At 40.6% G+C, this 16,190-nt stretch overlaps 2 protein-coding genes and 1 non-coding gene across 6 annotated transcripts in view; 2 read left to right on the top strand and 1 right to left on the bottom strand.

The window, feature by feature from the left end:
* The first annotated feature begins 916 nt into the window (after positions 1–916).
* On the top strand, positions 917–7,557 carry ATP5PO (ATP synthase peripheral stalk subunit OSCP). Its single transcript, XM_033146973.1, has 7 exons — positions 917–1,004; positions 3,072–3,122; positions 4,033–4,143; positions 4,397–4,526; positions 4,827–4,939; positions 6,220–6,306; positions 7,365–7,557. The coding sequence occupies exons 1-7, from the start codon at positions 975–977 to the stop codon at positions 7,476–7,478; spliced, it is 636 nt and encodes a 211-aa protein (XP_033002864.1). The 5' UTR covers positions 917–974; the 3' UTR covers positions 7,479–7,557.
* On the top strand, positions 6,821–6,956 carry LOC117046176. Its single transcript, XR_004426539.1, has one exon. It is a non-coding gene; the product is annotated as a small nucleolar RNA SNORA2/SNORA34 family (small nucleolar RNA).
* A 4,173-nt stretch (positions 7,558–11,730) lies between the features above and the next one.
* ITSN1 (intersectin 1) overlaps positions 11,731–16,190 on the bottom strand; it is an 80,814-nt gene continuing 76,354 nt past the window's right edge. For all 4 annotated transcript variants that reach the window (XM_033146964.1, XM_033146966.1, XM_033146965.1 and 1 more), the window contains 5 exons: positions 14,697–14,818; positions 13,851–13,933; positions 13,681–13,764; positions 12,626–12,799; positions 11,731–12,076 (listed from right to left, as the gene is read on the bottom strand). In XM_033146964.1, coding sequence (XP_033002855.1) covers positions 11,928–12,076; positions 12,626–12,799; positions 13,681–13,764; positions 13,851–13,933; positions 14,697–14,818 — 612 coding nt within the window. In that variant the 3' untranslated portion in view covers positions 11,731–11,927. The remainder of the gene's footprint in view (positions 12,077–12,625; positions 12,800–13,680; positions 13,765–13,850; positions 13,934–14,696; positions 14,819–16,190) is intronic.

The raw sequence follows: 16,190 nt of genomic DNA, 5'->3' as shown, positions 1-16,190 counted from the left end.
GTAAATTGGTTGTGTGTGCATGAGTGTGAGAGAGAGAGATAATAAAGTTTACAGAAGACAGTACAGTACTGTACTTTAAAAAGTGGTTTGAACTACAGGTATTGATCCAGGAAAGGGAAAGGCACTTTAAAAAGGATTAAACCAAATTTAAGTATTTTGGGAAATTAACTTCGCTTACAGACCATCTTGGCTTTGAGTCCATTAAACCATCCATTCTGCTACCTCAGTATTTTGCCACCTCATTGCCACTTGATTCTGATGCATGTGTAGACAAGATGTTACTATGGCAAGTGATATAACACTCTACAACATGCTTTCACTCAGGTCCAGGGTGATTTAGGCTTTAGGATTGGAAATCAGGTGTCATAACTTAGATGAAAAAAGGGCCTGGCAGTCTTGGCAGGCGATAAGCATTAAACTCCGCTTCGAAAAAGGCGCGTAATAAATTCAGGGTGGCTAATAGTAAATAATAATAATAATAATAATAATACCGTAATAATAATTTATACCCCGCCCATCTGGCTGGGTTTCCCCAGTTACTCTGGGCGGCTTCCAATAAAAGATTTAAAATACATTAAAACATCAGTCATTAAAAACTTCCCTAAGGCGTAAATTACGCTTATGCATTAAAAAAAAACACAAAACTTTTGCCTTGCTTCCTTTAAGGACACTTTCTTCTCTCGGCGCTTTGCAGAGCAGGATACAGTACTCGGAACACGAAGCTGCATTCCCCGGAACCTTGCGATTCCAAGAAAAAATATCCCAAAATCCCAAAATCGCACGTGCCGCCCTGCATGCAAACCTTTGGTCTTCCGCCATGTCTCTTTCCGCCCCGCCCACTCGGGCGCCTAGTTCTACAGAAACTACGATTCCCAGAAACCCTTGCGACTGCGTGCCCGGCGCCGAAACCTTGCGCCTGCGCTCCTCTCATCTGGAGGACGAGGAGGGCCCGGCTTGACCTACAGGAGGAGAAGATGGCTGCTGCTGCAGGGTTGGCACAGAAGGTGAGCAACGAAGCCTTGGGAAGGAAGAGGGGGTTCTGTTGAGGGCATGTCTCTTACCTGATGATGCCTCACTTGGCTTCCGAGACTGAAGCCTGGAGGCTTTGGGAGGAGAAGGAAGAGGAGGAGAGGGGAGAGTCTTAAACCCAATTGCCCCCACCGAGGACTCGGAGGGTTTCCGGGGCTGGTGTGTGCGTGCCTGGTCTGCAGCCTGGGCTTCCCTTGATGGCAGAGATAAGGAAGGAAGCTCAGCAAGCCAGGCTCCTCTGCTACGTCCTCCTGCCACTGGAACCTAGGAAGGGGCCTGACTGAGTCAAACCATTGGCCTGTCTAGAGCACTACTACTACTACTACTACTACTACTACTAATTTATTACTTATACCCCGCCCATCTGGCTGGGTTTCCCCAGCCACTCCGGGCGGCTTCCAACAGGAGATTAAAAATACATTAAAACATCAGTCATGAAAAAACTTCACTAAACAGGGCTGCCTTCAGATGTCTTCTAAACGTCAGATAGTTGTTTATTTCCTTGACATCTGATGGTAGGGTGTTCCACAGGGCGGGCGCTACCACCGAGAAGGCCCTCCACCTGGTTCCCTGTAACCTCACTTCTCACAGTGAGAGAACTCGGAGATGGACCTCAGTGTCCGGGCAGAACGATGGGGGTGGAGACGCTCCTTCAGGTATACTGGGCCGAGGCCGTTTAGGGCTTTAAAGGTCAGCACCAACACTTTGAATTGTGCTCGGAAACGTACTGGGAGCCAATGTGGGTCTTTCAAGACTTCTGGACTGGCTTTGACCAGGGTTTCGGGTCAGGGTCTCTCCCAGCCCAACTGGAGATGCTGGGACCGTCTCCATAAAAGAGATGTGCTGCCATACTGACCTGTGGTCCATTGGCCCTGTTTGGTTTGCCTCCTTGGATCTTGCCCCAGCCCTGACCTCTCCTCTGTAGTTCATGGTAGACAAGCGTAGGGTTCTCATGGGAGACCTGTGCGGCTTCTTGCCTACCAAAAGATGAAAGCAACACAAGAAACGCTTGGGAAGGAGCAGAGTGGATTTGATTTAAATCAAATCAATTTAAATCACTAGTCAGTAAGACTTGATTAAAATCTTTTTTTTTTTACAGAAAGACATTCTTGCTGGTATAATCTTAATATTTACAACCAGATGAAGGTTTCATTTTGGAATAATAAATTTTCAGAGTAGTTTTTACGGTTACATCAAAAATTACTGATTTGGTTATAATATTAGAAATACATAGACCGATAATTATGAAATTATTGTGAGGTTTAATAAGTTAACTGTTTATATTTGGACAACTTTTCTGCTGTACTTTATTGGAAGGAGAAAAATAATGGTTTCCTTAATAACAATTTAAACAATTTACTTAACTAAAACAATAACATTATAGCATATGTATCCATGTTTGTTAACTCATGTGGTTAAACAGGTTTTTTTTTAAAAAAAAAACCTTAGAATCAGTTTCACCACACATGAAAAACTTAAAACAAATCCTTATTTCCTGATGAATAGCCTTTGGACTATAATGTAACTTAAAAAGAAAACTATATTTAGAAAGATTTTTTCCTCCAAAAGCATTTTATTTTAAAAATCCTATTTAAATTTTTAAAAATCCATTTTTATTTTTTTTAAAAAAATTATTTATTTTTATCCACCCTGGGAAGGAGCCCAGGTCTGAAAATAAACAGAAACTAGTGCTGAGGAGGGTAGAGGAAGAAAGTTTGGGAGATGGGCATGTGCATAGGTTGTGTCTGCCTTGCTGTGCGGCGGTTGCTTGTCTCTGGGGGAAGAAATACTAATTACATACTGGCCAGTTGAGAAAGCCATATGAAATCGCTTAAAGGCAAGAACAATGCCCTTGAACTCTAATCTGTGTACTGAGTTGTTTGCTAGTAGTGGAGACAGCCATTTGGAGACCATTGGCTCTACAATGACTGGAGTCTGCTGGAGTAGTAACTTCTCAGCTTCCCCTGACGTTTATGACTAATGTTGGATATCGCTGGTTTTAAAAATAATATAATGTAAATGACAACTTTTTCTTACTGTAGGTGCGCCACTTCAGCACCTCCCTAATCAGGCCAGCATCAAAACTGGTACAGGTAAGTTTATTTATTTATTTTACAAACTTGTGCAAATAAATTGCACCAAGTTGCAGGTGGACATTGTTGCAGGTGGCAAGTGTACAGGAGCAACCTGATAAGAACCTGAAAATGTTTACCTGGAAAGAGGCTCAATTTCAGTTAGGGTGATTTACTTCCAATTAAAGATCAGGCTTCTAGATAAATATACAGTATCTAGAATGCAGGGCCGTGTGTGCCACTTAAACTAGTGTCAATGTCCATATTTATAGCTAGTAATCATGTAGAATCTAACCTCGATATGATATAAGCAAGCTTTATTATGTGGCCAGTCACAATTGAAAATCAGCTCTTCATGTGGCTGCAGCTGCTGTGTAGTGTGTTTAATGAACCATCTTATGCCTCTACATTGTCTTACGGACCAATTTCCAGTGGATCAGCTAGCACCTGTCAGTTTCTGGGATTCCTGGGAAGGCTGGGGTTTTGGATGAATCTTGGTTTCATCTGCTGGATTTATCTTATGTCCTTAAGCAAGAGTACAAATTGGCAAATACTTAACACAAATTAGTTATGCCTTAATATTAAGAGTTCCTAATTATGCATTTTTGTTTTTTTAAAACACAGCAATGGACCATGGGATTTTTTTAAAAAAATATTCTGGTATTGAACCTATCACTCTCTCTGTTAGCAGTGCTTGCAGGGTGGGGTGCCAGTCTTTATGTAGCTAACACAGCACCACTGACGTACAAGAGGACAGTATTGTCATCCCTGGGAGAACTCAGAAGTGTACAGAAATACACACACAAAATTGAAAGGGCCCATTGAGGACTGAGTATGCTTGCTAGGCAATGGATCATTGAGAATCAGTTGAAATAGACAGTTTTGTCTTGTGCATTAATTTTTATAAGTTGTATTTTTCCCCCCTCTGAAGCCACCAATTCAAGTATTTGGGCTGGAAGGTCGATATGCCACTGCACTCTACTCTGCTGCTTCTAAGCAGAAGAAGTTGGACCAGGTTGAGAAAGAGCTGGCTCGTGTTCTGGTAATGTGATTTTATATAGTCCTATTGCACACCACTTAGCATCTATTTCCACTGAAGATGCTGATGCAAGTCCTTTTTTTTTTTTTACTTAAGCAGTTTCCTTCTTTGGGAAAAAAAATTCTCCATGGTTTGTTATATTTAGTTAAAAGGGCAACTTAAATACCTTTATGTTGCATGATAGTTACCGTATGTTGCTTTAACTAGAAGCAAATCAGATTTTGACCAAGAGATGCTTTTCTTGTTCCAAATCCAGACACTTCTGAAGGACCCTAAATTAGCTGTCATTGTCACGAATCCTCACGTAAAGAGTGCAGTAAAGCAAAAGACCATGAATGAAATTTTAGCTAAAGAGAAAATGTCACCTGTCACTGTCAACTTTATCAGTAAGTAGTAGCTGTATTGTTTTTAACACTTGATTGGGAACCGCCCAGAGTGGCTGGGGAAACTCAGCCAGATGGGCGGGGTATAAATAATAAATTATTATTATTATTAGCAGCCTCTCTGTGGATGAACACAATAAAGTGGGTTGAGCTTCACAAATGGGCTTCAAATAATAGTACAGTAATATTGTAAACACAGTTTAGACTGGAAGGAGATTTTATTTGTAATTTGGCACTGTTTCATTACACTTTTAGTGCAGTTTGAATGTACATAATGTAACACCTGCTCAATCTTTTCCCAAGGTTTGCTTGCTGAAAATGGTCGCTTGAAAAACATGCCAAGTGTAATTTCTGCATTTGCTAAGATTATGAGTGCATTCCGCGGAGAAGTTTTATGCTCTGTAACCACTGCTCAGGTAAGCAAATGGCATGCAAAACTTCATTTAGAGGTTTTGCGGTTTTCAGGGTTTCTTAGTCTAAAAGCCACCTTCCCGAGCCTGATGTTCACCAGATGTTTCGGACTACTACTTTCATTCTTCCCATTGACCAGGAAGAGCGAGCTTGTAGTCTTAGCATCATCTACAGGACCCTAGTCTGACCTATAGTGTAAAGAAGCTGGGGGAAGGGTTATATTTGCAAAATAAATGGTACTTTGTTTACTAGCACTTAACATATGTCTGAAAAAGGGTTATGGGAACTTCAGTATTTATGTCACATTGAACTGTTGCATGCACTTGTTCCTCTTGTGACTTTAATCTATTTAGTCCAGTCAAGTATTCTTAAATTCATCTCTACAAATAGCTAGCAAACATAGTTTTTCCTGTTCACTTTATATGCTCTCTTAATTTTAGGTGGCAAAATGTTCATATTCTGAGACAGGACCAACATCTTGCTTTTTTGGTAATAACTGAGGACAACTCTATATAACACTTGAATTAGTCATTAATTAGTACTCCTGTTTTCAACATTTTTTCAACATTCTCCAGCATTCTAGATCCTCTAAACCAGGCATAGGGAACCTTCGGCTCTCCAGATGTTTTGGCCTACAACTCCCATGATCCCTAGCTAACAGGACCAGTGGTCAGGGATGATGGGAATTGTAGTCCAAAACATCTGGAGAGCCGAAGGTTCCCTATGCCTGCTCTAAACAATTCTGCCACTCCATTCCTTAGAGCTTTCCTAGTTTTCTTGTTCTCTGCAGTGGAGAGGGCCACAAAATGAGACAAGGGAAAGAGTCATCTTATTTTTCGCCTTGCTTGTAGCATTGAGATTTGTGAAAAACTCTTAGCCAAGTTATATATATATATATATATATATATATATATATATATATATATATATAAAATATACCATACTGCAGCCTAACTTTAATGTTAGTCCAGACCCTATACTGAAAACATCCTTGTGAGTGCATGGTACATCTTAAAACCCTTTTTACTCATAAGATGTCACAGATTAAAACACATATTGCAGACATTTTGACTCCTAAAAAGTGAATTTCAGTTAACCTGTGTAACATATCAAATTGCTATTTACTAAGCCAAGCAAAGATGCTGCCACTTTCTGTTTCCAAGCAGAAAAATGCTATAACCTTATTGTATTGTATGTCAGTCATGGGGGCTGGTCGTTTATCTTTCTGTTACGTCGTTGCTTGTTGACTTTCTGAAGCTCTCTATTTTTGTCTCAATACGTTAAGCCCTTGGATGAAGCTAATCTTACGGAGTTGAAGGCAGCTTTGAATGGCTTTTTAGCTAAAGGAGAAATACTGAAACTGGAGATAAAGGTATGGTTACAGCTATGTAAAACAGAACACTCTAATAAATTAAAAGTGACTAAGAAGGGCCATCTCAACAATCTATAAGAACTTCCCTATCGGCCATAGAAAGCTTCCCTTAAAGGAAAATACATCCTTTTCCAGATGTGGATAATGCGTATTGAGCGGCCTAGCTGTCCAAGCTTATCATAAGCCAGGGATGAGGTATCTTTATGACTTGGCAGGTCAAATCACTCTGTTCCCACCCCCTCATGTCAGCACTGACAGGTGGGACAACTAACCTTTCAGTCACCTGACCATTATTCAACCGTGTCTTCTGTAGGGAATAACTGCACGGCTGAGTTCCCTACAGGGAGCTTTGCTGTACAGCAGATCCAGCCACATCTCTTTATCTGCCCCATATCGGACATCACTTATTATGTCAAGTGTGGGGCAGATGGGCATGACTTGGGGAAAGAGCTTCATGGACCAAATTTGGCCTGATGGCTGGAGCTTCCCCAATGCTCTCATAAACCATAGGGACTTGGCCCTGAATCAAGGCTGCTGGCTTGCTGTAGCCACTGGTTTCAAACAGGCGCCCAAAGAAATGTCTTCCTATGGTCTGTTGGCTGTTCAATTGCTTTAGACTAGAACAGTCAATTCAGTTGGAAGCAACAAGCAAACCTAAAAAAAAGAAAACAAAAACCCATAGGGACAAAGAGGCAGAAGAGCCGTAGGGTGGAATCTAATGTAGAGCTAATCGTAATCCTAATATTTCTTCTGATCTCTGAAAACTTAAACATTGTCAACAGAGGTATCAGTAAAAAAAACCACCCATTATATTATCCTGTCTTGTGCAGGTAAATATTGCGCTATAAGAACCGTTCTTGAACCAAACATAATGAGTTTTGACCCGAGCAGCCTACAAAAATACTTCTCTGCAAAGGAACTTGAACATATTTAAATCTGTCGTAATACTATTGGATTTTTCAAGATCTAAACCCAAGCATTGTAGTATTTTCTGTTATCATATAGCCCATTATTCTCACTAGGGAATTCTAATTAGGAATCTTGGTTTCCCTCCCTAGACTGACCCAACAATCTTGGGTGGAATGGTTGTCAGCATTGGAGAGAAATTCGTTGACATGTCGACAAAGACCAAGATTCAGAAACTAAGCAAGATCATGAGAGAGACCGTCTAAACATCTCGAGATGCTTACCCCTCCCCCATAAAAACCTAGTCAGCTGTATGATGAAAACAATAAAAATGGTTCTCCTTAAGCAGTTGTTGTTGGTGCTTCAGTGTTTGGATTTGATAGTTTGAAATGGATCAATATTTGCCTTTAAGTCACCATCTCAGTACCTTTTTGAAAGAATTATTCCTTTATCATAGGTTTGCTGTTAAGTGCTAGTGACTGCAAGATTGGCAGTTGCAATCGTATTGAAATTTCTTTCTTGGTTCTGACAAATGTTTCTGAGTGCTCGGCCCCCCCCCCTGAAACTGACTGATGCTCTTATGGTCCAGCATACTTTTAAAATTTTGAATAATTAAATAAATATTTGATTATGAACGTTACGTGTGGAATCTTTCCAAAGTAATGGCTTACGTGACCTTGGCATATTTTTACTAATTAATGTTAAAGCACTAAGTAGACTCTGTTGCTGGCCATTCATCTGTGCAAATGTAAATGCAGTGCCAGGGGTAATAATTTGCATGCAGATTACACAACTTAAGGATATTGACATGGCATTGGCATAACCTATTGGAAGGCTAGTGTCCAGATGAAGGGAAGTAATAGTACCACTCTATTCTGCCTCGGAGTACTGTGTCAAGTCCTGGGTGCCACAATTTAAGAAGGAATGTGTGCAGAAGAGAGCAACCAAGATGATCAAGGGTCTGGAAACCAAGCCTTATGAGAAGCAGTTGAGGGAACTGGGTTTGTTTAACCTGGAAAAGAGGAGATATAATAGCCATCTTCAAATATATGAAGGACTGTCACATGAAAGCTTATTTTAACCTGCTTCAGAGAGTAGGACCCGCATCAATGGTTTCAAGTTGCAAGAAAAGATATTTCAACTAAACATAAGGAATAACTTTTTGTTCGACAGTAGAATGGACTCCCTCAAAAGGTTGTGGACTCTCCTTCCTTGAAGGTTTTTAAGCAGAGGTTGAATGGTCATCTGCCATGGGTGCTTTAGCTGAGATTCCTTCATTGCAGGGGGTTGGACTAGATGAGCCTTGTGTCCCTTCCAGCTATCATTTTATAATGGAACCTTATTTATGCAGACTGATAAGGACCCGTGTTTGTGGAATGTAATTTTTTGAGGGTGCTGAGATCTGTGTAGAGTGACTGGAATAACTGTTAATCCGCTGAAGTTAAGAGTTCTGCAGAATATTACACAGCATGGTGCTGTGGTCAAGACTGGACCTACAATTCATCTTTCCAAGATCGTAGAATCTTAGAGCTGGAAGGGACCCAAGGGTCATCTAGTCCAACCCCCTGCAATGCAAGAATCTCAGCTAAAGCAACCATGACAGATGGACATCCAAGCTCTGCTTAAAAACCTCCAAGGAAGGAGAATCCACCACCTCCAGAGAGAGATTCTTCCACTGTCAAACAGCTCTTACTGTCAGAAGTTTTTCTGTACATCTATTACTCTTAAGTGCTTAATTCCCCAAGGCTTCTGTTTTCCTTTTAAACCTGGAATTATTATTTTCTTGTGAAGTTAAAAAATGGCAAGAGTGATTTAGAAAGGAGCTTGGCAAAGCAATTATCTCAGGGGTGAAGAATCTACAGTCCTCTGGGTGTTGGACTACAAGTCCTAGCATATCTCACCATTAGCCATGCTGGCTGGGGCTGTTGGGAGTTATAGTCCAACAATGTCTGGAAGGCCACAAATTCCCTACCCCTAGAATATACTTTCAGGGTTGTTATATGGGCAATCCCTTTCTTCCTCAATGAGTCCCCCGGCTTCTCCAAAGATAGATAATTCATTTTCACCTCAGGGCGTATGGTCCCGCCTTTTTTCACAGTCTTAATGATAGGATTCTTTCCACATTATGATACAGTAACACTCATCTTCATTACAACTCTGATTAAAATTAGCCCAGCCAAAGAAGGTTAGAACGATGACATTTAATATTTTTCTGCCACTAAAGGATTTGTACCTTTTTTCCTCTACCACAACAATGTGTTATTTTCATATACATTATATTTCATAAAATGTTTTGATATGGAAAAAGGAAATCATGGGTTTAGTTCTATTTACATACTTTTAATTGAAACATTTTTGTACCAACATTGAAAAATAGAAACTTAAAAGTTTTTTTTAATTGTGTTTTCAACCAGTCAGTGGTAAACAATTGCATGCCTGTTAAGTTAAACTTCCTCTAAAACTTGGTCATTTGAAAGTTTCTAACTAAAGTGTGTTTCTCTGTTCCAAAAAATACATTAAGTATGTCATTTCTGATACAAAATTCTACACTATCTTCAATAAATAAATAATAAAGCGATTCTTAAAAGTATGAAATGTAAACTTTTTGTCCCTCCAACATACAGGATTTTTTTAAAAAATAATTGCTGAAAATAATACAGTGGTCTCCTTGAAAATAATAGTACACAGACACTTTCAAGCACAGTTTACACTTATCACCAGACCTTAGCTACCTATCAAGTATAAAGCTATCCTAATTTCCTAATGGAAATCATAAAATTTTGCTGTGCTAGAGAACACCATCTCCACAGGAAACATGGAAACTGATACCAAAAACAACATGCAAAGAACAGTAAAGCCAACACGTTTCACAAGAACATTGACATGCTAACAGAACAGTCAACACCTCCCATTCTTAAAGTCCTTACAAAAATACCCATTTCTGCATGATCCTTGGGTAACAAACTGAAGAACTAGAAACAAAGAATGAATGTGCCTGGTGCTGAAATGAACCCACTCACAAAATTCCACCACTAACGTCCTCCTTAGCTCAGCAAAGTTCTCAAGAACATACTTCTCTTGGTCAAATGACTTTGAAGCGCTTTGCTGAATCAAGGTAGTCCTATGTGGGTCACTGAGAGTGAATCCTTACATCTGCAACATAGCAATAAATCCCTTTGCAAAAACTTGTGACACCCAATGTTGAAACTGAAAATATTTTAGTGAACCACTTTTGCAGTTAACACTTTGTTGAGCTACAGTATGCTACCACCCTGATTTCAAAACCATGGTGTCAAATTTGTTTTATTTAGGCACAGTACTATTCAATAAATTAAGTCCCTTCTGACTGCTGCTAGCCTCAGTTAGCTTTCCTGAGCTAGAGCAGCTGTTTTCTTGTCACTGCCTTTGCACAATTCAGCAGCAGTTTAATCATGTTTAAATGGTACAGTAGAACACACAGAACGACTCCGCCAAACCTTGGTCTACAATTATTTACAACCCCATTGAAATGGAACCACAAAAAGCATTGATGTGTGGATACACAGTACTCCATTTGGGTGAAAGACACCCCAATGCAAATGGGAAGCAGCAGAGATCAGGTCCCATTTATATTCTTCCTAAACAGGGGGTGCACTTTGAATTACTGGTCCCTAGACCAGCAATCCAAATATTTGCTGCTTCCTAATAAACACTTGGAAAAACCAACCTTCCACTCATTGAGAGCCTTCCAGATTATGGGCAACTGTCATTTAAACTTCAATTTGGAATAGTCTTTTCTTCTCCCCCACCCCCACCCCTTTTATTTTTCAAAAACAGGTTCAAAGATCACCATAAATGTCTTAAAAGAAACCCAAATATCTTACATGGCAAGAATTCATTCATGTCATAGTTATTTTCTATATAAATATATTCACATTATGTTTATACACTACTCTGTGTGGCAATAGGCACAACATTTCTAAGGGTAATTTACAGAAAGTCTGCAAAGACATGTCAGTGCCACCCTCTGTTGTTGACACCACATGCTGCAGTACCCAGAAAAATGCAGTGTTTTAGCACAGGCTACAGCTGTTTTTCTAGAAATCCTGAAAAGTCTGAAACAGAAAACATACAGCAGAAGTTCCACAGAAAACAAAACAACCCCCCCCCCCAAAGTTACATTTTCCTCACAAACTTGGAATTCAGTTTTCTGCAAGGATTATCCAGCTACAAAGAGTTGTGTGGCATTGATAAGTATTTTGTTTCATATAAAAGGTCTGAGGATTCCTAGACAGATTTTTGTAGGCGCCTATTGCAGTGTTTTCAGGTTAGAAGAAGTGTTTTCCTTTTTTTAAGGTTCATCGAACAGCTGCAGATCCAGTCGGACAACTATCTCTCCTGTTGGAACTTCATGCAAGAGAAGACACTTTGTCACTGGTCCCTTTGAGCCCTGGTCCTTCTTAATGTCTGCTACTCGGATTTCTGTTCGGCCTAAAAAGTCTGAAACAGAAAACATACAGCAGAAGTTCCACAGAAAACAAAACAACCCCCCCCCCCAAAGTTACATTTTCCTCACAAACTTGGAATTCAGTTTTCTGCAAGGATTATCCAGCTACAAAGAGTTGTGTGGCATTGATAAGTATTTTGTTTCATATAAAAGGTCTGAGGATTCCTAGACAGATTTTTGTAGGCGCCTATTGCAGTGTTTTCAGGTTAGAAGAAGTGTTTTCCTTTTTTTAAGGTTCATCGAACAGCTGCAGATCCAGTCGGACAACTATCTCTCCTGTTGGAACTTCATGCAAGAGAAGACACTTTGTCACTGGTCCCTTTGAGCCCTGGTCCTTCTTAATGTCTGCTACTCGGATTTCTGTTCGGCCTAAAAAGTCTGTAACAGAAAACATACATAATGGTTAGAAATTACATATTCCCTGCTCCCATGAAGAACCACCTCTGGGCAAGATGTTAATTCAGAAACAGCATGACCGAACCAAAAACAGAAGCAGAAAATCTTGCTATGCATGCAGCAGTTTTATAATCTGTCAATGGAGATTGCTTGATTCTCAGTTACATTTCACTCCTGTTCTAGTGCTAGAGGAAGAAGGAGCAGGGACACAAACCTGCAGCAAAACCTTCGAACTACACAATTAATGGAAGCAGCCAGTGAGGATAGAGGCAATAGGAAAAAGAAAATAAATATTGACAGAAAAAGGGATGGAAACAGGAGATGGGGGGTGCAGGCCGGAGCAAAAAACTGAGCAGGAAACAATCATGTATCTAGGAATTTTTTTCACTCCCACCAAGGTGGAGCCTGAGCCCACACACATGGACCTCAGCAGAGGGACAGCAAAAAAATGAGCTACCCTAAGTTGCCGTACACTCACATAGACGTGTACATATCCAAAAGACCAAGCTCAGAAGTAAGAGTGTCACTTACCATCTGGTGAGAACTGATCCCTCTCAAACACTGTTATGCAAAGCACATCCTGTTCCAAATCTTTGATAAAGAACTGGCAGTTAGAATTCCACTTGGGGTTCAGCGTGTCCTGTATAGTCTTGGTAATATGACACTGAGAGCCCATCGTCACTTCACAATACGGGTTACTCTTTCCTGAAAGCAGAAGGCAAGTAGATGCACAGCCGTGATCAAACATTTGCACACACGAATTTGGTAACTTGATTCTGTGGTTTTGACACGAGAGAATCGGAAAAGGCTTTTTGTACCACCCCCATTTGATTTAGCAATAAAAATAATCAAATGCATCGGGCAGCCTGTGCTGCCTGGGTGTGAGTGCGCCCAAACTGGATCTGGCATCAGGTATACAAGATTGCTTTCTACATCAAATCTGACCCAGCCAGGGCTGGCCCAAGACATTTTGGCACCAGAAGGGACACTACCAGCTCGCCAAGGAAGAAGGGGTGACTGAAGACCTACATCAGGAACAAGGGGGGGGGAGTGAAGTTCTACACTGGAAACAAGGAGGGAGAACAGCAGCAACAGCAGTGAATGATGCATTCATTGGATGCCAGATCTGCCCCTGTGGATCCTGCCACCTGAGGAGGTCGGCTCACCTTGCCTCATGGCGTTGGCCAATAAATAGGGCCATGAATACCATGGGTGGCAAATTTGGGTGGACATTTCTCCAGGGTGTGGGTGAGTAGTGGTCGGTAATCCTTCTGTTTCACTGTGTGCCTGAGAATGCAAAAAGAGCTGGGACTGGCAAGCCACAAAACATGGCTAAAAGGGGCATCTAATGCAGATGGGAGGCTTTCACCACGTGAAAATCACTAACACTATTTTAAAATTTGCTGGCTATATCAGTCTATATAGAGTGGAACAAAACACCATTTTACAAAACTTACGTTTCCCCTTGACAACCTGTTTTACATTAAATGATCAAAGCACCCAAGAAGTTTCCCTTCTTTTTGTCACATTTTACACACAACACACACTTTTATATACACACATACAGAGAGAAATGAAGTTCTTACCGTGGGATCTGCAGGGCTTCAGTTCAATACCTTCAACAATGTTCACCATTAACCTTCCAATACCGGTTGCCCTTTGGGATCGGACTGTGGCAAGAACAGGCAAGAGTCATTAAAATACTCTCTTGAAATTTTGGGGAAAACGTCTAAATACTGTACCCCCATTGCGGTACCTAAATAGGCCTTTTCCCTCTTCTTCTTCTCTGTTTCTATGTAAAGTTCAGAAGCAGCTTTGATTTTCTGAACCCAGGCCGTCCTTGAGAGAGAGAAAGAGAAGGTGAAAAAGAAATTACATATCATGCAAGTGAGCAAAGCTGACTCCATGCAGGTAGGAAGAATATCTAGATAAAGGCATTAACTTCTTTGCATTACAGTCATACCTTGAAAGTCAAACAGAATCTGTTCTGGAAGTCCGTTCAATTTCCAAAACGTTCGGGAACCAAAGTGCAGCTTCTGATTGGCTGCAGGAAGCTCCTGGAGCCAATCGGAAGCTGCAGAAGCCACGTTGGACGTTCGGCTTCCAAAAATGGTTCACAAACCAGAACAGTCACTTCCGGGTTTGCGGTGTTCAGGAACCAAAATGTTTGAGAACTAAGCTGTTTGAAAACCAAGGTACGACTGCATGTTTAGTTCTCAGGAGAAATCTGGATGTGATGTGCGAGATTTGTGAATAGGACCTTCCCTGCCATTGTTGCATGTTTTCAAGTTAATATTGGCCACCAGGACTCCAATTCAGTTTGGGATAGTGGTGCTGGTACAGAGGAGGTTTAACCTTTTCCCCTGCACTGTTTTCCCAGTTAAAATTTCTCTAAGACTCAAAGCAGGCAGCCCATGGTTGCTAGGGGAGGATAAACAAATCAGGGAAAGTGCAAGTAAAAAAGATGATAACATCAGAAACAGGAGGAATCTCATTATGAAACAGTGTGTGTGTGTGTGTGTGTGTGTGTGTGTGTGTGTGTGTAAGAGCTTTTACATGTTCCCATTATGTTCAGTGCCAATACAGAGATTTGTTTTTTTACCTTTCATTTATGCTTTCTGCACGGAGTGTGTAGACTCGATCAATGTGAGAGATATGGAAGATGGGCTCGTCGCCAGAAGGATCCGTGGGTAGTTTAACCAAGACCTCGTTTAGAAATATGGGCTGCAAATAAAAATAGTTCTTAGGCTAGGTCAAGTCAGAATGAATGCTCTATAACAGGAGTCAAGTTCAGCAAAAAAAAAAAAAGAAAGACTAGCATGCTGTGCTCAGGACAGCTGGGCAGACATACCCTTAAGAACTAGGGGTGCCTCTGAGCACATGCTAAGCCCAGGAATTTGTGATCTGTACCAGAACAAAGATCACACATCCTTTCACACAAAAATTCATTTCTGGTCTCCATCCCACCCAGGACCATTTTTCAGAAACCAATTTTTAAGGGGGAGTAGGAAGCTTTTTAGCTGTTGCGATTGCTAAAATACTTTTTTAAAAAAATCTTCTTATTGAAAACACATAGTTCATATATATATATATATATATATATATATATATATATATATATATAAAACAATTACAAAAACTCTACAGTGCAACATTTTGTTGCAGATCCCACTGTTGTCTACTAGCATGGTTCAATTTCTATGTGATTTTCAGCATTCACAGACTTTACCATAAAGAGGGTAAACATCTTACCAGACTGCACCAGGGAAGTGATATCCCAAAAGCAAATCCAAAACTCAACAAAAGTAAACAAGAAAGAGGTGTTTTTGAACCATCTATGGCTAGTTAACAGAAACCAGGACCCTTAACACAGTATATCTTTTAATGTGGATTAAGATACATATACTCATTGGAGTTATCTGCCTGAACCTTAGTTACAAATGAAAATATTTGAGAGTTTCTAGCCTGGGCTTCATCCAGATAAAGCTTTGGCCTGGGCCAATATCCACACAACACTTTAGTGTAATGATGATAGAGAAGGGTGGGGACTCGACAGCTAGAAATGTTGTGATGTTTTTCCTTGAAAGAATGTGTCAATAATGCATTAAATGTCAGCTTTACTCCCACTCATAGAAAATAGCAACCTATGCTTTTCTTTATTCACTGGCATGGTAAAAACAGGGGGCTAGCTCACATATTACATGGTAACTAAACCAGGGTTATTACATGCAGCCAATACATGATGGGCATGTCTTCTGAAACCTATTTGTTGCATTCTCACTTCACATCTTTACATCATCATTGTGTACTTACGTGTGCACCTAAAAAAGGGCTATATTTAAGGTGTATCAAAACTTGTTGAGTGGAGTGCTCCTGTACAATGTTGCAGTCAGCTAGGAAGCTATTATTCCATTCTCCCTTCCTGCCCCCTTCCCAGTTCATCATTGAGTCTGTTTGTTCCATCCTCACTAGGTTCTTTTGAGGGATTCCACCTTAGTTGCCACCCCCAAGGTTTTTGTATGTCTGCAGGTCTTGCTGCTTCCTTGCATGTGCTGACACCTCAGCGGCCCTGTTTGACCACAGTCCTGTTGGCAAT

The sequence above is a fragment of the Lacerta agilis genome, chromosome 4, assembly GCF_009819535.1.
Source record: "Lacerta agilis isolate rLacAgi1 chromosome 4, rLacAgi1.pri, whole genome shotgun sequence".
NCBI lineage: Eukaryota > Metazoa > Chordata > Lepidosauria > Squamata > Lacertidae > Lacerta > Lacerta agilis.
This window is presented reverse-complemented; position numbering and strand designations above follow the sequence as displayed.